Source organism: Carettochelys insculpta, chromosome 25, assembly GCF_033958435.1.
Source record: "Carettochelys insculpta isolate YL-2023 chromosome 25, ASM3395843v1, whole genome shotgun sequence".
Taxonomy (NCBI): domain Eukaryota; kingdom Metazoa; phylum Chordata; order Testudines; family Carettochelyidae; genus Carettochelys; species Carettochelys insculpta.
This window is the reverse complement of record NC_134161.1, coordinates 2174197-2197550: the sequence shown is the minus strand read 5'-3', so window position 1 is coordinate 2197550 and position 23354 is coordinate 2174197. Positions and strand designations below refer to the sequence as shown.

General features: G+C 53.4%; 3 protein-coding genes across 5 annotated transcripts in view; 1 reads left to right on the top strand and 2 right to left on the bottom strand.

Annotated features, from left to right (window-relative positions):
* PCSK7 (proprotein convertase subtilisin/kexin type 7) overlaps window positions 1-1742 on the bottom strand; it is a 45787-nt gene extending 44045 nt beyond the window's left edge. Inside the window, exon 1 of the mRNA XM_074976770.1 lies at window positions 1663-1742. The gene's annotated coding sequence lies outside the window, so the exon portion shown is untranslated. The remainder of the gene's footprint in view (window positions 1-1662) is intronic.
* On the top strand, window positions 1128-23224 carry RNF214 (ring finger protein 214). 3 transcript variants are annotated; one of them, XM_074976771.1, is made up of 16 exons: window positions 1128-1217; window positions 2472-2594; window positions 3184-3760; window positions 4505-4564; window positions 6022-6162; window positions 6980-7119; window positions 8409-8477; window positions 11465-11561; window positions 12069-12157; window positions 12698-12788; window positions 14872-14970; window positions 15299-15675; window positions 16440-16572; window positions 16932-17039; window positions 17595-17690; window positions 18494-23224. In XM_074976771.1, exons 2-16 carry the CDS (start codon window positions 2482-2484, stop codon window positions 18557-18559), a joined length of 2256 nt encoding a protein of 751 aa, XP_074832872.1. In that variant the 5' UTR covers window positions 1128-1217; window positions 2472-2481; the 3' UTR covers window positions 18560-23224. The 3 variants fall into 3 exon arrangements, with proteins under 3 accessions (XP_074832872.1, XP_074832874.1, XP_074832873.1); XM_074976772.1 differs by lacking the exon at window positions 1128-1217 and adding an exon at window positions 1886-1934; XM_074976773.1 differs by lacking the exon at window positions 16932-17039 and having other exon boundaries at window positions 18494-23168.
* BACE1 (beta-secretase 1) overlaps window positions 6612-23354 on the bottom strand; it is a 33520-nt gene continuing 16777 nt past the window's right edge. The window contains exon 9 of the mRNA XM_074976777.1: window positions 6612-6681. Within this exon, the coding sequence (XP_074832878.1) occupies window positions 6668-6681 (14 nt within the window). The 3' untranslated portion in view covers window positions 6612-6667. The remainder of the gene's footprint in view (window positions 6682-23354) is intronic.

Sequence of the window (23354 nt, the reverse complement as noted above, 5' to 3'; positions counted from 1 at the left end):
AGTGCCCAGCAGTGTGTGTGTGTGTGTCACAGCTGAGCAGTGTGCAAGTGTGGGTGTGCGTGTGTCACAGCCGAGCAGTGCCCAGTAGTGTGTGTGTCACAGCCGAGCAGTGCCCAGCAGTGTGTGTGCGTGTCACAGCCGAGCAGTGCCCAGTAGTGTGCGTGTCACAGCCGAGCAGTGCCCAGCAGTGTGCGTGTGTGTCACAGCCGAGCAGTGCCCAGTAGTGTGTGTGTCACAGCCGAGCAGTGTCCAGCAGTGTGTGTGTGTCACAGCTGAGCAGTGTCCAGCAGTGTGTGTGCTTGTGTGTCACAGCCGAGCAGTGCCCAGCAGTGTGTGTCACAGCCGAGCAGTGCCCAGTAGTGTGCGTGTGTCACAGCCGAGCAGTGCCCAGCAGTGTGTGTGTGTGTGTGTCACAGCTGAGCAGTGTGCAAGTGTGGGTGTGGGTGTGTCACAGCCAAGCAGTGTGCGGGTGTGGGTGTGTGTGTCACAGCCAAGCAGTGTCCAGCAGTGTGTGTGTCACAGCCGAGCAGTGCCCAGCAGTGTGCGTACGTGTCACAGATGAGCAGTGTGTGTGTGTGTCACATCTGAGGGTTACTGAGCAGTGTGTCACAGCCAAGCAGCACTAATGAGTGTGTGTGTCACAGCTGAGCAGTGTGTGCGGCACTGAGCAGTCCGTGTGTATCACAGCGCTGCGTGGCACTGAGCAGTGTGTGCGTGTTACACCGCAGCACAGTATTGAGCAGTGTGTGTGTGAGACACACACCATGTGGCACTGTGCAGTGTGCGTGTGACACACCACCGCACGGCACCGAGGGGTGCATGTGTGTGAGACACACCGCCGTGTGATACCGAGCAGTGTGTGTGTGTGTGTGTGTGACACTGCCACGCAGCATTGAGCAGTGTGTGTGTGACACACCACTATGTGGCACCGAGCAGTGTGTGTGTGTGTGTGAGAGAGAGACTCTGTCCCGGGGGTGGGGGGGTGTCTCGCTCGCTTCTCCTGGCGCCCGGCGAGCTGCGGCTGGGGCGGCGCGGGGACCCCGGGGCCGGGGCTGCCGGGCCGCTCCTCCGGCCGCCAGGGGGCGCTCCCGCCAGCCGAGCACCCTGCGGCCGGCGGTGGCGCTGCCTCTCCGGCCCGCTCCCGCCGCCGGCTCCTCGGCGTGCGGCCCAGGAAGTGGCCGGGGAGGGGGCGCAGCTAGGCCGGGCTGCGGCCTCAGGTGGGTGCGCGGCCCCGGCCGCTTTCCCCCGCGCCCCTCCCCCCTGCCGGGCGGGCGGGCCCCCCTCGTCCCGGGGCGCAGAGCGGCCCCCCTCGGCGTCGCCCCCCGGGGCTGGGGGCGCGGGCGGGGCTCTGCCCGAGCGGCTCCGGGCGCGCCCCCCGCTTGGCGCCTCCTGCTCCCGGCGCGGCTGCCCTGCGCCCGCACCGAGCGGCTTCGCTCCGCCGGCCCCTCTGCTCGTGCAGACGGGCTCCGAGCGCTCCCGAGCCGGGCGCCTGCGGAGCCCTTGTGCCCCCCCCCGCCGCTTGTGAGACCTGCCCGCCGCCAGGTGCAGCCCGGCCCCGGCTGGAAGGTGGCTGCGTCCCTGGCCCCGTCCGGCGTTGTGCGCGCAGCCCGCGGGGAGCCTCTGAGTGATTGGTGGAGGGGCGGGGGGCGCTGCGGGTCGCACCTGGAGCGCTCTTGTCCAGCAGCCCTAATCCGGCGCGAGTTGAAGTCGCCGGGGAGCCGCTTATCGTGGGTGTGGCCAGGATTCCTGTGGTCCCATAAAGTTTGTTTACAGCCTCCCTTCCTGGCTCGCAGTGTCGGGTGCTGTGATTTACCCGCGAGCGTCCTCCGAGAGCCCAGCACGCGGCGGGAGTGCTGGTGATGTGCGAGACAATGTCGACCCCTCTCCCATGGGTCCCGCAAATTCTCTCGTTCAGCGCTGGTCACGCCCTAAAGGTGCCGGATAAGAGAGGTTCAGTCTGTACTGGTATCACGCTTCAGCGGCGAGTTGTTCCCGCTTCCATATTCTGTTTCGTTGTCACTGATACCTTGTTGAACTCTTCAGTATTAGAAGGTTATAGGGTTGTCGTTTTTTTCTCTTCACTCATCGTCTGGTGGTAATTGATCCACAATATGTAAAATTCTGTATATCGATGTATCCACAGCAGTAGTTCTGATTAAATTTTCCAAGCAAAATTATTACATCTTTGTTGTAATGTCTTACACGGTCAATATGTAGATTTCTATATGCATATCTTTGAAAGTTATAAATAAAATGAAATATATCTCTGTCGTGGTTTATATTTCCCATCTGTAAAGTGGTGATAGTGACACATTCTTTTTCTGACCCTTCTTGTCTTTGTAGACTGTAAACTCTCTGCAGAGGCGATCCTTATGGCATGTTTATACGGTGCTTAATGCAAAGGAGCCTTTTTCTTGGCGGGGACTTCTAGGTGCCTCTGTAATACTAATGATAACTTTTTTTAACTGTAGCGAAAGGACTATGGCATCAGAACAGAGCAAGGATGAGGTGCCCATTCCTGAGAAATCCGCTGCTGGCCAGCTGGCCCTGCAAGAATCAAACTTATACAAAGAACTCGACAATTTGCCTGTGAGGTAGGATATAGGTGTGGGGATGTGTTTGTATTTCAGGTCTCTGGCTGATGGTTTATACAAAGGGATGTACAAAATCAATCAAATAGTTCCTTTTAATGGCCTTTCACTTGTGTGATTGCAGCATTGACCTAGTGGAAGAAGTCCAGTGTGGTGGTAATTTACTGAACTAGTTCCTTTTGAGGCAGCATGTGAAGGGCATGGAGAGTGGGGAAAGTCGAAAACTAGTTTTCTACAGCCCTGTGATGAGGATGCTTTCTTGGTTGTAGCTTCTGAGGGAAAGTTGCTATAATTGGTACCAGCAAAGAGAGTTGAACCAATTAAAGAGTATATTGTACATAAGGCAAATTGTATCAAGGAAGAAGTGCGGCCTAACTGTGACTTGGGTCTCCTTGGTTTGAAATATTGGCTCTGTCACTTACTTGTCAGGGATTCCTGGACAAGTTGCTTCTCCTGTATCTCAGGTTTTCCCTCTGTAAGGTAGGAATACTGAACTCCTGCTAGACTGATTGTGGGACAAAATACTTTTTTAAGCAATTTGAGAGACTTGGGTGAAAAGGGCAAAGGATGAATATCTGTTTCTTTTGAACAGCATCAGTGACCTTTCTATACAAGAAAATGTGAATGATCCTCTATCAGTGGAAGCTGCTGATCATAGTCAACCAATAACAAGTGATGCTACAAGAGATGCTGATTCGGGAGGAGCAGAAAGGGATCATGGGGTATCGCTGACCAGTGCATCACTGCTGGCTGCAGAGAACAAAGCAGAAGAACCTGTGCCAAGAGCAGTAGGACACTCTGGTGCTGTTTCCGGAGAGACGCAGGTGGATTCCTCAAGTGAAGAGCTTTATCACTCTGAATCAGAGGGTTCAGACAGGGCAGCGAAGGAAGAGAGAACCTCGCCGGCTCTGGAAAATCTGCAGTCCGCTTCTCTGGATTTCCAGGTTGATGTCCATGCAGAACAGCAACATGCTACCCATAATTGTTCTGTGGATGAACTGGAAGCTTTGCACTTGCAGCAGGCCAGTAGTGATGGGGTTTTGAAGCTGGATAATAAACCCTTAGAGATGCCACCAAGTGGGGAGAATGGGATTGAGAACAACAGAATTGCACAGGACTCAGATCAGGAAACGTCATCCCAGAAGCCTTCACAGAACATTGCAGTGCAGGTCAGGTACCAATCTGCATATGTTCATCAAGGTTGAGCTTTCTTTTGTGCCGTTTTCTTTTTTCTGGATGGGGAAGTTGTGTTGGGAGGTGGAAGGCAGAAGCACTAATTCCTAACTGAGAGCTTGCTGTGTGCCCCAGGCAAGCTCTTCTGTTTTCTGGTTGTATTGTTGGTTTCAGGCAGTAAATGCCTACACGCTCCGTAGGGCCTTTTAATCCACAGGATGTGACGGGGCACAAAGGGTTCTGCTGGAATTCTTCCTCGAGACAGGATTCCTTTCAGTAATTCCCTGAGGTTCGGAACGATCTTTGTTGTCCTTTGCCAAGATATTCATGCAATACACACCTCTTATCGCAGGAAAAAGTAAAACTTCTGTGTCTAGATTATTTCTTTTTTCTCTTGGTTCGTAGAAGTCATTTGCTAGGCTCCTTGGAAGTGCTTTTCCTTTGATAGGCTGCTACATGCCCCCTGTACCTTGTAAAATCAGATTCAGTGTGTGTGTGTGTTTTGTAATCTAAAAAGAGGCTGGGGGAATTACGAACATCAATGGACCTCAGCAATGAATGTGGTCCCAGTCATATTGCTTGGTTGTCGAGGGTTGCTTTAAAGCTGATGAATGAAACAGTGTCAGAGCTTACTTGGGAAACCACTGAAGGCTCCTCTAAAATGAGAACTGTGTCTGAATACAAAACTATTTTCACCTCGTAGAGAGCTCTAATGCAGATAATCCTTTTTGCCTTTGCAGACTGACTTTAAGACTGCTGACCTGGAGGTGAATACAGATCAAGAAATTGAAAAGAACTTGGTGAGTGTTAAAGAACAGCCAGTCTCATGGTTGGAACAGGGGACTACTTCTCACAATCACAGATCCTTTACTTACTCTGGCACTGGGCAAGGAACCTGGGCCTCCATTCTCTGGAACTCAGTGAAGTGTGTGGGAAGTTGCGATGCTCAGCACTACAGAAATTGGGGCCCTAAACACACTGTTTACTTGCAGGTAAAATGACTGGCTCTATCTGAAGTGCAGTGGAGCCCAGGGTTTGGACTCAGGCTCAAGTGTAACTCCCTTCTTTCGACACACAAGTCACGCAAACCCAAAGTGCCTGGGCACCGTGGAGGTTGTGGGTCTAAGCCAGGACTCGGGGTTCAAGCCTGATTGCTTTGTTGTGTAGACACTGCCCCTGTAGACTCGTCGTCTGAGAATCTGCCAAAAGTATTCCACAATCCCACAAGCTGACTTTCTTTGTCCTCTGAACAGTCAATTTTTCGCACAATTCACTGTGAACAGAGAGCTAGAACAGTCACGTTTTGGGAGGATGCTAGGTAATCTGCGCTAAGGATGGGTGGGACTTGGGTGAGCGTAATGCAGTGCAGACCGTGGGACCTACGGCTCAGCAGTTACAGATGAGTGTAGACACTCAGGCCAGTGTTAACAACCTGAGGGCCAGCGCTCCTGTGTAAGGAGCTCTTTCACAGCTAGCTATACCTGTTCAGGCTTCACTGATGTTTGTATAGTGCTTTGAGATCCTGTCTGCAGTGTGCATGATGATGATGATGATAGTATTTGTATTATTTGGCAGTTTTCTGTCCCACTTCTACATGAGACACATGAAGTAGATGGGCAAGGAAGGTCATGGCCATTTTCCTTCCAGTATGATACCTTGGGCCTGCCTCAATCTCCCTTGGGCTGCAATGCAATTGAAATGCCGATGACTTCTTTCCAAATCTCTCTCACCTGTGTTCCTTTGGAGCTCCTTGGCTCCCAAAGAGTTTGACAAAACCTTTGTGAATTGTCACAGCACTCATGTTAGGTTGGGGAGCTGTAATACTGTAGTTATATCTGAAAAAACTGCAGCATAGAAACATTAACTGACTTTCCATAAAGGAATATTTAGAACCCATGAATCCCGATTCCTAGTTCCCCACACCACTACTCTAATGCCTAGACATGCTGCCTCATTTAAATGACTGCTTTACGGTCCTGTTATGAGTTGTTAGACAAGAAGCTGAGAACTGTTTGATGCCTCCTGCAGTGGCATGGGTGTTTCTGCCTTTTCTGGTCCAGGAGGGCTGGTGCTTTGTTCCGGGGAGTAACGCTAACCATGGCTCTTCAGAGCCTGCGTCTTACCTTTTCCTGCACTGTGATACTCTGCTGGGACAACTTGCTCTTCTCATATTGCAGCAGTGCTTGGTCAGGCTGCATCACTCTCCTTGATGCAGTAGGAGGGAGGAAATATTTACCTACCTTTTTGTGCATTCCAGGGCAAAATGATGTCTGAGAGGGCTTTGTTGAAGGAACGTTACCAGGAAGTGCTAGACAAACAGAGGCAGGTGGAGAATCAGCTCCAAGTGCAGCTCAAGCAGCTCCAGCAACGAAGGGAAGAAGAGATGAAGAATCATCAGGTAGCAAGCAAAGCACTTTTTCTTTCAATGTCCTGCTGGCCCAGTGCCATTAATGGCTAAAGTGCAGTCATTCATCATCACGCTCCTGGGCACAGAATGAGGCTTGGAGGGGTTAGGAAAGGATTCCCCTTATGGAGAGCATAGCACAACGTGTCATGTGGGGATTTCTCTAAGCATCAGATATATCGGTCGCTGTGAGAATCAGGGTGAAAGACTTGTTTGTGTCTGTTTTTCCGAATCTTTAAACACGTGGACTATGTCTAAATAAACAGCATCTTGTGGACAGGTCCCTACGCGCTCATGAGCTTCTAACATCCTTGTGACAACAACAGCAATAGCACTAGGGAATATTTCTTGTATTAATCCAAGGAGCTGGGAACAAGAAGAGTTAGCGATACGTGACCAGTCAGCTCTGGCCCAAAGTTTGGGAATCCCAGATTAGAACTGTAGTTCGCAGCTGCTTCTTCTATACTGTGACCCCTTGTCAGAGCAGAGAAAAGCTTCATCACATCTTCTCATCTAGTAGAGAAAGGGAGGAAGATTATGAGCCGCTGAGGCTTGTTTTTTGACCCCCCTGATTCCCCTAGAGAACCTATGATTTTAACCAGTCATCTATCTTGTGTTGCAGACTGTAGTTTCCTGTTCATAATCCTCAGCCCATTGCCTCACATGACTGATGCACTTTCATTCCTCTTATGAAACCCTTTTGTGGCCCATGTAATTACCCACACATTGTTTTTTAAATTCTGGACTTGGTACAATTCAATCTTGTGGTGAGCGTACAGTCTTTCTTTGCTTGGTGCTGGTTATGCTCTAGGAGATTCTGAAGGCCATTCAGGATGTGACAATCAAACGAGAAGAGACGAAGAAGAAGATGGAGAAGGAGAAGAAGGAGTTCTTGCAGAAGGAGCAGGACCTGAAAGCTGAAATTGAGAAGCTCTGTGAGAAAGGCAGAAGGTATTACTGTGAGAGAGCGAGTACTGATTGAAGTGAACAGTGTGTGTTTGAACCCTAATGCCCGCTGGAGTTAGTTTGATGGAGAGCACATCACCATGCCACCTTTCTGGACTGCCAAATTTCTCTAGCCATATGTATTTTAATATATTGGGGGAGGTTTGTTCCAGTTTTACGCAGCTTGGTCTGTAGTAGATCTGCTAAGTATGGGTTGTATCTCTCTGGATGTTGTGGGACTAGAGAGCCCCAGTGACAGAGGCAGCCAGTGACAGCTGGCAGCCCCCATGGCTGGGGGGCTGGGGGAGGCTGCAGGGCCGAGACGCTGAGGAGGGGAGTCCAATGGGGAGGCTGCAGCTCCTGCCCCTCCACCCCAGAGGCCTAACCTTACCAAAACACACTTGTTTGGAACATAACCAGTCCCAGAGTGCTGGAGCAGGGAAGTCCCATCTGTATGAATGTTTTCAAAGAGATCACGTTGAGGTAATTGGCTATAAGTGCTGACAGATCTTGACAAAGGAGACATACAGCTGCAGCCCAAAGAGCTTTGGGGTCACTCATTCCTGTGGTGCTTTGCCATCTTGGTGTTCTGGTTCAATTTCAGTTGGAATTTTTCCTGTCTGCCCAGAATTACCCGGTCTGGTCTGGTCTGCTCTGCTCTGGTCTGCTGCAGGGATGGTTGCCCTGCAGAAAGAGAACCGTATAGGGCGGTCCAGGTGTTCTTTGCTGCACACCAGCTAGGGCTAGGCACTACTTGCCTGTCTCATTCAGAGTGCCTCACTGGTTTCTGTGGACAGTTACGTGAATAAAAGGATCCAGATTTGTCTCATACTTTGTCAGCTACCTTGGCTTCCTTTGGAAGGAGGGATGGTGGGATGATTTTATGTTTGGGGGTAAAGTTTATGATCCGCTCTTCCATGTTGCGGGTCTGTCTTTGACAAGCACAGCTACTGGCTTTGTCTGAACAGGGCTTCTAGAACAACCTTAGTAAAGATCCAAACGCCAAATCCATATAGAGTGTCCGCCTCCGCAAAGAGCCTGGTGTGTGGTGTGCACCGCTCTTTGACAGTGGCTTCCTCTGCACAGTTGTGACCCAGCCAAGACTGTGCTCCCCCGAAAGCACCACTGGAACCCTACAGGAAGAGTTCCGTGGTGGTGATGTGCTGTTCTGAGTAGATCTCTGTCGAGAGCTCCTGACTCTGACGTGCTTTTCGGTCTGAGCCCTGCAGCAGCAGTAAGTGAAAGGCTTCACACTTGCAGTATGTGACTTGGTCTGTCCTTTCTCTCTTTTGCAGATTACTGAACGAACAGGAGGAGAAGGAAAATAAAATTGTTTCTCTAATCGCAGAGCAGTCTGATGAAAAGTAGGACACTGTTTCTATAAGATCTGTTGAGTGCTGTCCTTCCCTTCTCTTCCCCTTAATTCGTTGGAAGCATGAAATCACAGACAATAGCTGCAAAATGAGACTTGCTTCAGGTTTCGCCTCGTGGGTGAATGTGATACTCCGAGTGAGAGGCCGCCAGTGTGGGCTAGAGGCATATGGAAGGGAAAGGGTGTGTGTGTGCAAGCTTTTTGTCTGCTCCAGTGCCCATGAGCGCCAACCAGTATTATAGACAGGCTTATGAGCAGAGAGCAACATGTGCACCTTGGTGTGGATAATTATCCGTTGGAGTTGAGAATTAGGCCCAACAGAATGACTTTGTCACCCCTTCTGCAACTTGTGCTTGCAGAGCTCAGAGGAGTTCATTTATCCCATAGTGCTGTCCTATCCCTGTGCCTTAACACCCTACTTAACTTTGGTGTATGGGGCTCCAGCTTCTGATCCGGATCCCAATTTGGGCGCTTAGGTAATAGGGAGGAGCAGTAATGAAGACCCTAAAGAGTGAACTTCTCTTGAGCTGGGGGCTGTTCGGATCTTGGGTTTGGATTCATAGGAATGTTGGGCTAGAAGGAATCCTGAGAGGTCATCTGACCCAGCTGCCTGCACCGAGGCAGGGCCGGGAAGTCTAGACTGCCCCTGACATGTTTGTCCAGCCTGTTCTTAAAAATCTCTAGTGACAGGGATTCCACAGCCTCCATTGGAAGCCCCTTCCAGAGCTTACCTAGCCTTAGAGTCAGACAGTGCTTCCTAATATGCTGCAGTGTAAGCCCATTACTTTTTGCCCTGCTTTGATTGTACAAGGGGCACGGTTGATCCCTGCCTTTTTTGTAGTAACCCTTAACGTATTAGAAGACGTTCCTGGGTCCCCTCTCTGTACTCTGTTCTCATGGCTAAACATGCCCCGTTCTTTTAACCCTGGTCAGCTTTTCTGAGACATACCATTTTTGTGCTCTCCTCTGGATTGTCTCCAGCTTAGCCCCTTCTTTCCTGAAGTGTAGCAACCAAGATGGAGACGTTTCTGTGTGTGAGGCCTCACCCTTGCTGACAGAGCACCACAACTATCTCCCATGACAGTTCAGTTCATGCCCCCAGAACAAAGAAGAATCCCAAGCATTGTTATAGGCTGGGGACCAACTGGCCCAGCAGCAGTACAGTGGAAACAGACCTAGGGGTTATGGTGGATGAAAGGCTGGATATGAGTAAACAGTGCGCCCTTGTAGCCAAGAAGGCTAACAGCATATTGGGGTGCATTAGGAGGAGCGTTGTGAGAAGATTGAGAAGTTGTTGTTCCGCTTTATTCGGCACTGGTGAGGCCACATCTGCAGTACTGTGTCCAGTTTTGGGCCCCCCGGTATAAAAAGGATGTGGATGTGCTGGAGCGGTCCAGCGGAGGGCAACGAAAATGATTAAGGGGCTGGAGCAAGTGATCTATGAGGACAGGCTGAGGGATTTGGGTTTATTTAGTTTACAGAAGAGAAGCCTGAGAGGTGATTTGATAGCAGCCTTCAGCTTCCTGAAGGGGGCTCTAAAGAGGATGGAGAGAAACTGTTCTCAGTAGTGACAGATGGCAGAACAAGGAGCAATGGGCTGAAGTTACAGAAGGAGAGATGTGGGCTGGATATTAGGAAAAACTACTTCCCCAGGAGGGTGGTGAAGCACTGCAATGAGTTACCTAGAGAGGTGGTGGAATCTCTATCCCTGGAGGTTTTTAAGTCCCGGCTTCACATAGTCCTGGCGGGGATGACTTAGTTGGGGTTGATCCTGCTTGGAGCAGGGGGCTGGGCTTGATGACTTCTTGAGGTCCCTTTCAGCTCTGTGATTCTAAGAGTCTATGAGATAAGCCTTTTTCACAGGTGCATCACACTGCTGACTTTTCTATTTAATTTGTGATCCACTGTATTCCCTCACCTCAAAAAAGATATATTGGCATTAGAAAAGGTTCAGAAAAGGGCGACTAAGATGATTAGGGGCTTGGAACGGGTCCCATATGGGGAGAGGCTAGAGAGACTGGGACTTTTCAGTTTGGAAAAGAGGCGACTGAGGGGCGATATGATAGAGGTATATAAAATCATGAATGGTGTGGAGAAAGTGAATATAGAAAAATTATTTACCTTTTCCCATAATACAAGAACTAGGGGACACCAAATGAAATTGATGGGTAGTAGGTTCAAAACTAATAAAAGGAAATTTTTCTTCACACAGCGCGCAGTCAACCTGTGGAACTCCTTGCCAGAGGAGGCTGTGAAGGCCAGGACTCTATTAGGGTTTAAAAAAGAGCTTGATAAATTTTTGCAGGTTAGGTCCATAAATGGCTATTAGCCATGGATAAAGGATGGTGCCCTGGCCTTCAGAACAAGGGCAGGAGATGGATGGCAGGAGATAAATCACTTGATCATTGTCTTCTGTTCTCCTTCTCTGGGGCACCTGGCATTGGCCACCGTCGGCAGATGGGATGCTGGGCTGGATGGACCTTTGGTCTGACCCAGTATGGCCGTTCTTATGTTCTTATTTGCAGGTCCCTTTCTAGTTCAGATATGGATTTTCTTCCGCCAGATGTAGGCACAGTCTTGGGTCAGGGCTTACTTTCAGCATTGCTAGTTGCCCCTTTCCCTGCACAAACAGAGAGAAGGAGAATGGATTGTTCATTACTACCATCTTTGAACCCCAGCTTAAAAGGTGTAACTTAGAGAAATGAAACAGCTTACAGGGATCTCCACAGCTGATTCAGAGTAAGATGTTAAATGTCCTGTTGTGTAATGACTAGTCACTTGTATGCACTGAGCCAGCTTGGTCTTGAGACCTACAGCCTCTGCATGTCGGGTGAAAGTCATCACTGCTATAGTCTGCAAACAGTGTAACTCTTGAGCTTCAGGGAGCTGAAGACGGCACTGGCAGTTTAGCCGACATTCTCGCAGCTCTGCAGTTCCAGGTGGCCGGTTGACATGTCCCTGTTCTGCTTTTGCACTTAGGGAGGAATGGGAGATGGAACTAGATAAGCTGAAGAACCAGCACAATGAAATCAACAGGAACATCCTGGAGGAAACAGAAAGGGCTTGGAAAGCAGAGGTTGGTATAAGCTGTCTTACCGCAGGCCATGGCTGGAAGTCATGGACTGATGCAGAAGAGTGCATAGACCAGTCGTTCCAAAACCGTTCTGTACCACGTGGCCAGCTCTTTGTGTGTGAGGTGAACCACAGCTGCACAACAGATATACATCTGTATGGTCCTAAGGAGTCACGTGGGCCACAGCTGCGTGCTGATTGGGCTGCAAGTGGGCTGTGAGTTGAGAGCACGGGCCTAGAGTTGTTTATCGTGGCAGGCTGGGACTGAATGACAGGGTGCCTGTGAATTCCCTGCAGAATGGGTGCAAGGAACAGCAGCATGCCACGCTTCATAGGCGGCAAGAGAAATTACAACACTGTGATCTGCTGATGAAGGCTTGTCAGGATTGGAGCCCTGTTGTGCTCAGCACTGTGCAAAGTAATGAGCACAACCTGGGAGGATGAGCAGTGTGACATACAGCAGTATATGCCCTCCATATCTCTGGTGTGTGTCTCTCTCTGTCCCCGTTAGATATTGTCCCTGGAGAGCCGGAAGGAGCTGCTGGTTCTGAAACTAGAAGAAGCTGAAAAAGAGGCAAAGCTGCACCTCACCTACCTCAAGTGAGTTCTGTATAGGCTACAAGGTGGCAAAGTAACCCTGTTTATCCACTCCAGAAACCAAAACTACTCTGCAGGAATGTGAGAGACTTGGTTACAACCAAGTTAGGTTGCCTGGCCTGCAATCCTCAACGCAGTGGATGGCAGAGTTCCAGGTTTCCATTTTTTCCCCGTTTATCTTTAACTGCTTCATCTTATTTCCGCTTGTGTGCGGGACATCCCCCACGCATCGAGTCTGTTGGGGTGCGTGCGTGGTAGTCTTCCCCACCAGCATAAAGCAGAGGCACATCTTGTGCCCTGACTGCCAAGCTGCTCTGCCTGAACTTCTGCTCTCGCATTCAGGGGGAACCTGTGTGGTTCGGAGCCACGTTTCTTGGCTTTGAGCAGAAAGTGAGTTTGAGTTTCCATGGAAGGGCAGGGTCCAGAGGAAAACAGCTGTGTGTCAGGTGTATGTGGTGGTTTGCTTGCAGCTGTTCCCATTTTGGTATCAAAAACAGGGATTCCAGCCCTCTGTTCCCTTTAATTCTCCTTGTCTCCGAGTAGGTCGGCGCCACCCACGCTGGAGACCATTCGACCCAAGCAAGAGTGGGAAATGAGGCTGAACAGGATACGAATGACCAAAGAAAGTGTCCAGGTAGGATCTCTGCCGAGCGTCAAGCAGCTCCTACAAATACTTAGGAGGAGAAACAGGAACATAAAACACATCAAGTACCTGGCTTGTTTTAATTTTCCCTGCGCTTTGGCTCTTTTTCACTAGTTCTGCAAGTCTTGTCAGGTGTTTTCAAGCAAACCTTTAAATGATCATCAGATTAAACGCATCGGGGCTTGGAGCGTCCTGCTTCTGTCTTACAGCTTCAACCACACTGCCAACACTTACTACGTAAACAGGCCACGAGAGTAACTGCGTACCGGCCACTGAGCCGGAAAACTGATGCTCCTAAGAGACAGGCATTAAAGAGCTGGACAGTGTCTTGCCTCAGCTGTGTTTTCAAAGCGTAGAATCATAGAACTGGAAGGGATTGTAAGGATTATCTACCTTAAGCTGCAGGATCTAGTGGATCTAAACCATTCAAGACAGATGGGTGCCCAGCCTCCTTTTGAAAGCCTCCAGTGAGGGAGTTGTCACCGCCTCCTTAGGCAGTTTGTTCCTTTGTCCTCCTCTTTGTACAGATAGGAAGTTTTTCCTGAGGCTCAGTCTGAAATTTCTAATGCTGTAGTTTGTACCCATTGCCTGTATTGAGGAAGGGGATAGTTAAATACGGAGGAAAACTTCCAGGTAAATTCAGAATGCCACTCTGACCAATAGAAACAGTGAATTAGGGTGTGGAGGTTCTATTGCGTTCAGGCCTGGCAGTATTCCCAAAACCCATCTGTATTTATCTGTGGCATTCAGTTATTCTCTTGTTTATACATGCTTTCATGTCCATGTTCTATAAATACACAGAGGCTGCTGTCATACACACCTCTGAGCCTATTTGCAATGAAACCTCCTCCTGACAAACTGCTTTTGAAGATGTTTGGTCAGCCATGAGCTTGGTGTATGTGGGGCTGAAGGTCTTGCCTGGTGATGTGCTGAAGGAACTCACCCTTCACCTGTGATGTTATTGTGACAAGAACGTGGGCATTTGTTGGCATGTTTATCTGTTCCTCTCCCCAGTAGCAGCACTGCTTTCTATAGCAAGGCAGTTACAGAATGGTCTGTGCCCTGTCCCGTCGTTACGTGGTGGGAGCGTAATCAGGAAGTGAAATAGATGAGAATTGCAAAAGAGAAACTCCAGTAGATAGAGAACACTGATTATGTGTATGTCCAGATGGGTCCGGGCTTAGTAATTAAATGAAGTGCAAGCAGGACAGCTCTGGCAAGCCTCAGGAGCTAGCTGATTTCTGACCTCCGTGAACTGCCCTGGCTACTTCAGACTCTTCTCCCCAGGAGGTTTTTAGCCTTGTTGCTCTTTTGTGCCCATATAACGTTCCGCCATAAAGCTCTTTAGTCCTGGCCGTGTGGTGGATTCACTTTCAAAGGTGTCTTAGGTTGCCTTTGGGAGTGGGTACGTCGTCACTCTTGCCTTTGGTTTGGGAGCCACACTATCGGGACCTAGTCCTTCACAGAAATGCACTGACCCCGGCTCAGCCCTGGGAACTGACACGGGCTAGCTGCGCCTTGGCTTGCTCCGCACCAATAGGCGGAAATCCAGCATATGCATGTGCCCCACATGCAGGGGTGGCAGGTATGGTAGGCAGGGCAAGGCAGTGTCTTCCCAAAGGACCTCACCTGGCGTCACCCATGCTCTACTGGAGGCACCCAGCTTCCCTCTCCCAGCCTGCTCTTGTGGGTGGCAGGCTGGGGGCTGGATAGCCATGCAGCCCCAGTGTGTGTGCAGGGGAGGGGTAGGCTGTGACCATGGTGGGGAGGCAGGGCGTTGGGTGGCAGGGGTGTGGCTGGGGGCGGGTCTTGCCTCCCCATGTTGTGCGGTCACCCGCCACTCCTGCCCATATGGCGGTGGGGCTGGAGTTTGGCTTTCTGCTGCCCCATAGAGATCAGGGCAGCTGTTAGGGTGCAGAATCAGCCTGCTCGGCGCCACGCCAGGATCCTGCCAGCAGGGCGTGCAGCGGGCTGGGAGTGAGCGAGATTCTTGGCCTGGTAGGGTGTGTGATCGCCCTCCCCGCCCCCAACTTACGTATTTGTTTCTCAATCTCTCTTTTTCTCTCTCTCTCAGGACCAGTTCAATGGTCACATTCAGCTGGTGAGGAATGGAGCAAAGCTGAGCAGCCTGCCACAGATCCCAACCCCCACCCTGCCGCCGCCCCCCTCAGAAGTGAGTGCCACTCCCCGATCCCTGGCCACTGGTGCATGTGGCTTTGCTACAGCTGTCTCCTGCAGAGCCGCATTGCTGGCCCCAGCAGTGGTGGGAGGGTTGGCGGTGCAGATTGGTCGCAGGCCCTGCGTTGGCAGTGGTGTGGCGGGTGCATGGTACCAGCCGGTTGCCTGCTCAGCTGTTACAACGCACCCCTTGTCGCTTTGGTGACAGCATCGGGGTGGCTGCCTCCCCCACTCCAGGTTTTCGTGGCTGTAGTCTGGGTGGCAGGAGCTCCGGGCCGGCTTTCAGAAGGCTGTTCTAACCCCTGCTCTCTTCTCTCTCTCAGACAGAGTTCATGATGCCAGCATTTCCGCCCAACCCGTCCCTTACCCCCAGGCTCCCATTCCCCATTGGGCCGGTCCCAGTTCCCATGGTCATGCCGAGCGCTGATCCTCGAGCGCTTTCTTTCCCACTCCTGAATCCTGTCATCTCCAGACCTAATCAGCCCTCGCCCCCTCTGCCTGCCTCCCACGGGAGGAACAGCCCTGTGTTGGCATCTTTCATCGGCACCCACAGTCCTCACGTGACTTCTCCTGCCTCTGTCCCGCCTCCGCCCGGCCTGGGAGGAGTCAAGGGCGTGCCTGAGTCTCACAGGCCACAGCCAGTGGATAAGCTGGAAAAGATCCTGGAGAAGCTGTTGGCTCGATTTCCTCAGTGTAACAAGTGAGCGTCCTTGTCTGGGTTGGGGCCCTACACATGCGGCAGCCGGAGTCTCTGAAAACATCTCACCAGCGGTGCCGTAGGAAAGGCCCCGGGGTGTGTGTGTGGAGTGGGAGCGAGGATTGAATGTACCGACAGCAGCCCAAGCCCAGTATGGGGCATGCTCGGGAAATAGCCGGGTCCCTTGAGCAGCAGGCGCTGGCTGAGGCCCCTCTGGAAGGAGCTGAGTGAGAGCCTTGGGAGGTGCAGTCTGGGAGCCTGCCACAAAGCACGCGGTAGAGCAGCAGGGGTATGTTCTAGCAGCAGGGATGGGGTGGCTATTGTTTGCCCTCGCTGCCGGGCTCTCTGCGCGGACACGGCTTTCCTGGTTCGCTAACAGCACTGACTCCCCTCACCCGAAGGCGTCCCAGTGTTTGTGGCGCAGTGAAGCACGCGGCCAGGGTAGGAGGCGCCGCGTGTCATCTCTGCGCTGCCTCAGTTCCCCACCTGTCACGTGGGGCCACCCCGCCTCCCAGACGTTCCGTGAGGGTCAGTGCATGCCTACTGCAGCCCTGGGGCTTCGCTTAGGTTGATGGGGCCCTGTGGTCCTGTGAAGGAGAGGAGGGCAAGTAATGCTCCCTGTGACTGACCTCAGCCTGCGTTAGGGAAAGGCCCGGGCTGGCTCCAGCCTTGTCAGCGTCCCAGGTCCCTCACTGGAGGGGGGGGCTGGTCGCCGTGGAGCGAGAGCTGGCACCCAGGCAGTTCTGACCTGCTCGCTGTCTTCTCAGGGCCCTGCTGACAACCATCCTGCAGCAGATCAAGACAGCGAGGAGAACCATGGCAGGGCTGACCATGGAGGAGCTGAACCAGCTGGTAGCAGCCTGGCTGGCTGAGCATCAGGGGGCAGCAATGAGTGTGCAGGTGGGTGAGCTGCGAGAGCACTGCCAGGGTCCGAGCAGGGCCGGCCTGGCGGGGGGCCAGGTCACAGTGAAGGAGGGAGCGTTCGGCTCGGAGACGAGGCAGTGCTGCAGCGACTGGTTGGAACTTGGCAGGAGTGAACTGCACCGGGGCTCTGATCTGAACAGGGCCAGTCCCTAAGAAATAAACGGGGTCCACACAGGCAAAGTCGGAGCTCCCAGCTTTCCATCCTGTGCAAGCCGGTGATAGTCAAGTCCAACAGGTCCCCTCTGCTGGTCTCCGTCACCCCCGTAAATACCCTGGGGTGACTTCAGTGCTCCCTCTAAAACCTGCCTAATACGTTTTATCATCTTTGCTAACAGCCACTTGGCCGAATCAGGGCCCCCATGTTTCCTGCTCCTCTGCCCCAGATCAGCGCCCCTATGTTCCTGCCACCGGCTCAGGTGTCTTACCCAGGGACACCATCGCATGTAAGATGTTCTTAGTTACCTGGGAGTTGCTTCCTGCATGTTCTCCAGCCCAGCCTGCAGGGGGTGGGAGGCATCTCTGCAAGGTGCCCCACAGGCTGGGAGGCAAGGGTTGTCTCCACCCGCTCTGGCTCTCACCTGAGGCTGGCGAGGCAGGAGGGCGCAGGCCCTTCGCCATCTGCTGCCCATGAGCACTCTGTGCAGGGGGAAGGAGTGAAGCAGCCGCCATAGCAGGGCACAGGTGAGGGCCCGAGGGACTGTGCAGGCATGGGGGGAGCTGGCATATCCCAGTGCCTGGGATAGGCAAGCATGCGACACTGACGTGGGGCAGGAGAGCCAATGACAGTATGAGCAAGCTGTGCCCTGAGGGAAGGGCTGATAGCACCACGCAGCTGGTATGATTTCCCCTGTCCTCTCCGATGTGTTCACCCTGGCACCTCGCCCCTCCGTACCTCCTGAGTGGGGACCGGCTGCAGGGGACACAGGGCACTCAGAGCTGCGGATGCTGACAGGATTTCTGTGACTCTCGTTTGTGTGCACGCTTGCTGCTGGGACCAGGCCCCCCCCACCTGCAAGCTGTGTCTGATGTGCCAGAAACTCGTGCAGCCCAGTGAGCTCCACCCAATGGCCTGTTCTCACGTACTCCACAAGGAGGTAAGTGGTGCAAAGACCTGCCTGGGGCGCTGTCCTCCCGCCCATCAGCCAGGGCAGCCGCTTGGCCAGGAAGCACTCTTCTTGCCATGGCTTATGTGGTTCAGGGTGCCAAGCTTCACCCTGGGACAGGGAGCTGATGGACATGGTGGGAAGTGCAGGGCCAGGGAGTTCCCTGGGAAATGAGTCCATCCTGGGCTAGGTGAAATCAGCCTTTGCTCCCGCTTGGCCGAGCGCTTTTCTCCCTTTAGATGGCCCTCTGGTTGCTGGTTGTAAGAGTGCAGCCCTCTGATGCATGCTCGAAATGCTTCTCTTGCCCTCTGTGTGTTCAGAGGTGTACACCCAAACCGTGTTCTGCTCTGGAAGAGAGATTGCTGAGCTGGCCCCCTTTGCTCCCTGTGAACCTTCAAGCCTCTTGTGTGTGCATTGCTTTGGGAGCGGGGAGTTGCTAATGGGCGAGGCTGGCCTTAGTGCCAGGGCAGGTCTGGCTTAGCAGGGTGGTAAATGCAGGGCACAAAGCCCAGTTCTTGGTGCTTTGGGGCTAAGGAGAAACAGGAAGGTGTACAGAGGAGGAATGGCTGCTTTTCTAAGGGGCAGAGCACAGCCCCTCTCGTGGGAGAACCTAACAACCCTGCCATGTTGCAAAGCTCCCTGATGGTCTCCCAGATGCAGAAATAGTGTTGCCATGTGCAGCAGACCGTCCCTTGGAGGACAGGGCCCTGAACTGGCAAGATGCTGGTAAAATCTCTGTATAACACGCACCGTGAGTTGGGCAGGTGGCTCCTTACTGACTCTCTCTTTTTTAGTGCATCAAATTCTGGGCCCAAACCAACACCAATGACACATGCCCTTTTTGTCCAAGCCCCAAATGACAGCCACTCGACCAAAGCGCCCGTGCCAGAGACGTCGCTGTGAATAGGCGGGATCGGTTCTGAGATTTCTACGGCTCTATATTTATACAACCATGTATACACATGTACATTTTTATTATATAGGTAGTGTGTGTATAGAATGTCTGTATACATAGGGATTCATAAATAAAAGTGTGTATATTATGCATAGGTTTGGGACTGTTCTGCCTTTTTGGGGCATGCTGCGTAGCCTAGCTGCCTTTGTGGCTTTTGTAACTTTGTCCCAAGGTGCTGTGGCTGCCCAGCCATGCCGCTGCTGTGGGAACCTGGCAGGAGTGCACGCTTCGGCAGTGCCTTGCCGTGGGAGAGCTCTGTATGCCAAGGCTCTTGGGGTGAACGGGCCAGGCTTCCATGCTGGCCTCTTGGGGGAAGGGGAAGCCGTTGACGTACAGGGCTGGTAAGTGGGGTACCTGGGTTCTCTACACTGCCCTGCAAGGTGTCCCAGGTGGTGTACTGCCCCATGTGCAGGGACGTCCTCTCTCTGCGTGTAGATCCTTGGATAAAAGCACTGTGCTGAGCAGCTGGTGCTGGGCCTCATGAGTGCCAGACATAATCCTGTGTCTCTCCCTCACCCCTAAGTCACGCGGTCCCTGCTCCTGAGGGAGAAGCCACGGACAGTTCACACGGTGGGACTCGGTAGTACCTCCTCCCTCAGGTGAGAACCGGCAGACTCTGCCTAGCCCCAGGTGAGCTGAGGGGGGAGGTCAGATGGGCGTCAAAGGGTGAATGCACACAACAGCACCCAGCAGACCGAACTCCGCCCTGCACTCGGCAATTGCCTTGCTGAGTGTGCTCTCGTGTAGCTGGGACTTACGCCACCGTTCAGTTGGCCGGTCTCAACCGCCCTGTGAAATGCCCTTGTGCCACAAGGCCAGGCCTGAGGCAGGGCTAGCTGGCTTCAGTGATCCTGTCCTGGACAGCAGCGAGGCAAGCTTCCTTCCTCCAGCTGCCTGGTGTCTGCCGAGCCCCACGCCACACCACTGGTCTGCTCGAACTGCAGGCGCATTTCCTGCACTCCTCTTCTGCTGGCCTGGGCTGGAAGACAAGCCAGGCTTCCTGTCTCACTCGAGGAGCCTGCTGAACTGTGTGCAAAGGACATCCTGACTACACTCCAACCTTGGAACAGACTCCGGGGGATTGCAACTTCACATATTAGCCCCAGCGCCTGATTCTGAGAGGTGATGATCACCCGGGAGGGCATGGAAATGAGCTCCAGTCCTCTGCCTTGTGCTGCTGCACTGCTAAATACCGGGGCTGGGGCCAGCGCAGAACCGGAGTGAATAATTTCGGCCTTGGAAGGCAGCTGAGAAAAGCAGGCGCTGATTGTGAAATGTGTGGTGCGGAGTAGCTGGTCAAAGATCCCCCTCCCACTTGACAAGCCCATTCCTTGACTTGTGAGCACTCCCCCATTGAGAACAAACAGCCCAGTAACGCTCACCCACCACTTACCAACGTGCTTGCTTCTGCCATGGCCCTTCGTGCTGTCTTGGGACAACCGTTCCGAGGTCTGCACTCGAGTCACACGTTTCCATTACCTGCCCTACTCCAAAGGAGCCCTCGGCTGCTCACAGGCCTCCCGCTGTCCTTCTGGCACTGGGCTGTCCCTGGCAATGAGTAGGCTGGGACCACAAGGCTCTTCTCCTTAATAATTTACTGTGTAACATTCATTATTCTTACATCGACATGAGGGTTACAGAGTACAGGTGTCTACAGCAGCAGCCACGAGTAACTATGCCCAGTTATTTCCTGCTCCCCAAAAGGCTGGACAGAGGTGATGCGCTGGGTGGTCCTTGCTGTTTGCTGTTACTCTCCCCCGGGGCCCACAGGAAGGGGGTTCTGCAGGAGAGAGAAGGCGGGCTGCACTGCAGCTGAGAATAATAAAGCTTTCCAGACCCAGCCGACTCCCCCTGAGCCCATCTTCCTACCTCGGCCCGGTGTAGCCAGTGCGATCTCTGCTGGTTTCAAAGGGAATTAAAGGCGTCCGGCACCTCTCAGGATCTGGTCCCTACTTTGTAGATTCTGCACAGTCCTTGGGATAAATTCAGGACTGGTGCAGCTCCCCTGAAATCAATGGAAGTGTCACCTGCCTGCCTGCAGCATTGTGGCCCCGGCAGTAGAATTTCTGCATGTACGTGGACATGTGAAGGCTGTGGCCCACAGCTGAATGGGATCCCAGAGGCGTCCTGGGTAGGTACTCGGGCGTGGAGGTCTGTGTGCAGCTGTGTGTAACTTCCCCCTTGGTTGGAGTCAGGCTGCATGAATGCAGGACTGGAGCAAGCTATGGGCAGCAGCTGGCGCTGGCTGTTGTGAAACAGGGAGCCCTAGGGTGAGGGAGCAGATTTTACTGGAGCCTGACCTGCACATGCATGGAAACTCGTGTGTCTCGCCAACTGATGGTCCTGTCCCTCCACCCCACCTTTTCTGTAATACTCTGGGCGCAACCGGCTACCCCACCACCACAACCAACAGCGAAGGAGGTTCATAGAGGAAGGGGCTGTGACTTCCCACATGGCGCTCACTTGGCCTGGCCAGCCTGTAAGATTTCTAATCACCTCATGCTCCCGCCAGGGATGTCTTACTACTTTCTATATGAGATATTTAAGCAGAAGGCAAGTCCTGGCCTGGCACAGCCCTGGCTGGGACGATTTAGTTGGGGTTGATCCTGCTTTGGGCAGGGGGCTGGACTTGGTGACCTCCTGAGGTCCCTTCCAGCCCTGGGATTCTATGATGCTAAGGACCACTGTTGCATCCCAGCTCCACGACCTGTTACTCTTCATGCTGTTAGTTCTCCAGTGCTAGCCAGGCTGATTCTCATCAACATGTAAAGCAAACCTTTGCTGCAATGCTTCCTGCCAGAGGCCCTCTTGTGCCTGCCGCTGCTTGCGTTTCTCCTCCACCATGGCTCAACTTCGGGCCCACGCTCTTGGCGGCTCTCCCACCAGAGCCCTCTTTAACCTTCCATGGGGGTCAGGGCAGCAGCTCCTCTCCAGTCATCAGAGGAAAAGCAAGCAGGGCATTGAGCTAGGGTCACATATTGGACTCAGCTGGGCCTACTGCTCGTAGCCCTGCAGCCGGCCCTTTGCCTTGTGCCATCGAGCTGACCATGGAGTTGTTCTTGCATCGGGCGGGGAAGTTTCCACAAATGCTGCTCTCACCAGCTCTGCACCTCTGGATCCCAGCTGGCAGGTGAGAAGTCAACACACACGGGTTTTTCTCGGCCCTCTTCAGGCCTTCGTGGTTCCTTCAGGGTTGCAGCTGCTCCTGCATTTCCACCTGCCCATGGAGCTGCTGTAGAGCCTCAGGGTGGGGTGCGAGGCACAGTGGGGATCCAGACCCCTCTGACCTTTACCTTGTTGGGCCATTGAGTGGCAAAGCTTTGGAACAAGCTGTGCAAACGCTCTGACCAGTAGCTACTTCCTCGGCTGTCCTGTTCCCTGACCAAGGCTCAGGAGTTTGTGCTTGGCTGAGCACCCTCCCTTGCCCAGGCGGCCCCGTGCTTTTCCATCTCGCCAGGAAGGGCCAGGAACAGACCCTGGGGGAGTCGCCTGCGGGTTAAGCAGGGCAAGAGCCCACGCTGGGAAGGAGCAAAGTTGCTTTTTGCAGCCGCAGTTGTAGCAGAAGTGAAGCGAAAGGCGCGCGCTGCGGCCGCGGGGCGTAGGAGGCTTATGCACGAGAAGAACCTTCCTTGAACAGAACCGGGACAAGCACAAAACGCACCTGGTGCAATTTTTTGGCTTGCCAGCCACTGCTCTGTGTGATCGCATTTCAGCCCCGGCCCCCTCCGCAGAGCTACATCTGTCACACCGAGGAACACGGTGCCATCCGCTCTCCAGTGTGCGGCTCCCAGGCAAACCACGGCTACGCAGCCTGGGCCCTGGCTCAGCACCAGAGCAGGAGGCTAAAAATCACACAAGCTCCCTCCAGCTGGGACTGCGATGGCCCAGCGTCTTTCAGCACTAGCACTGAGAGTAGAGAAATAGGTATGTACTGGACAGGCAAGAAGCTGTCGGCATTGGTACGCTCACACACAGCCTGCTATGTACACGCCGCCCTCGGCCGTTGCAAAAGGGGAAGTGAAGTACCAGCGAGCGTTCAACACACCAGGAACCGGCAGGGCGATGCTGCCGTTGCAGCCTGCCCGACATAAGGAGCAAGTTAGGTAGGGGTGCAACCACGGGTGGATGGTCCAGGGGCAGCTCGTTGCCTCGGAGGGTTGAGCCCTGCCCCAGGAAGGGATTTCCCCGGAGTGAGACCATCCCACCTGGTGCAGCCCACCTTCCGCGCAGGGCTCCCCTGAACTGGAGGAGGTGGCCGGGGAGGCAGCGCTGGCTTCCCGGACTTTTCCCACACAGGGCAGGTCGCGGGGCGGTGGCTTACGCGCTTTCCTTGGCTGCTGGTCCCACCCGCCCCGCTGCAGCAGAGGGAGCCGGTTCTCCCCACGGCGCTGCAGAGTGAGGCCAGGCGGAAGCTGCTGTGCGCGGCACTTGGTGGGAGCCTTCCCCGAGTCACCGCCCAGGCAGAGCTGGGGGAAAGGGTGGTTTGCCCTGCCCCTTCCTTCCCCCAGGCTCCACACGGGAGGGCAGAGGGCCAGAGCCAGGCATTGAAAGGTGGAGAATCCCGGATGCCAGCAGGGGCTGCCAGAGCCCCAGGGGCTGAGTTGCCCCTGTGGAAGGGAGGGAAGCAGGAGCTGCAGGAATGGGGTGGTGTCCTGCCCCCAGGCTGCAGAGCGGCTGGTCTAAGCTGTAATCCCATGGCA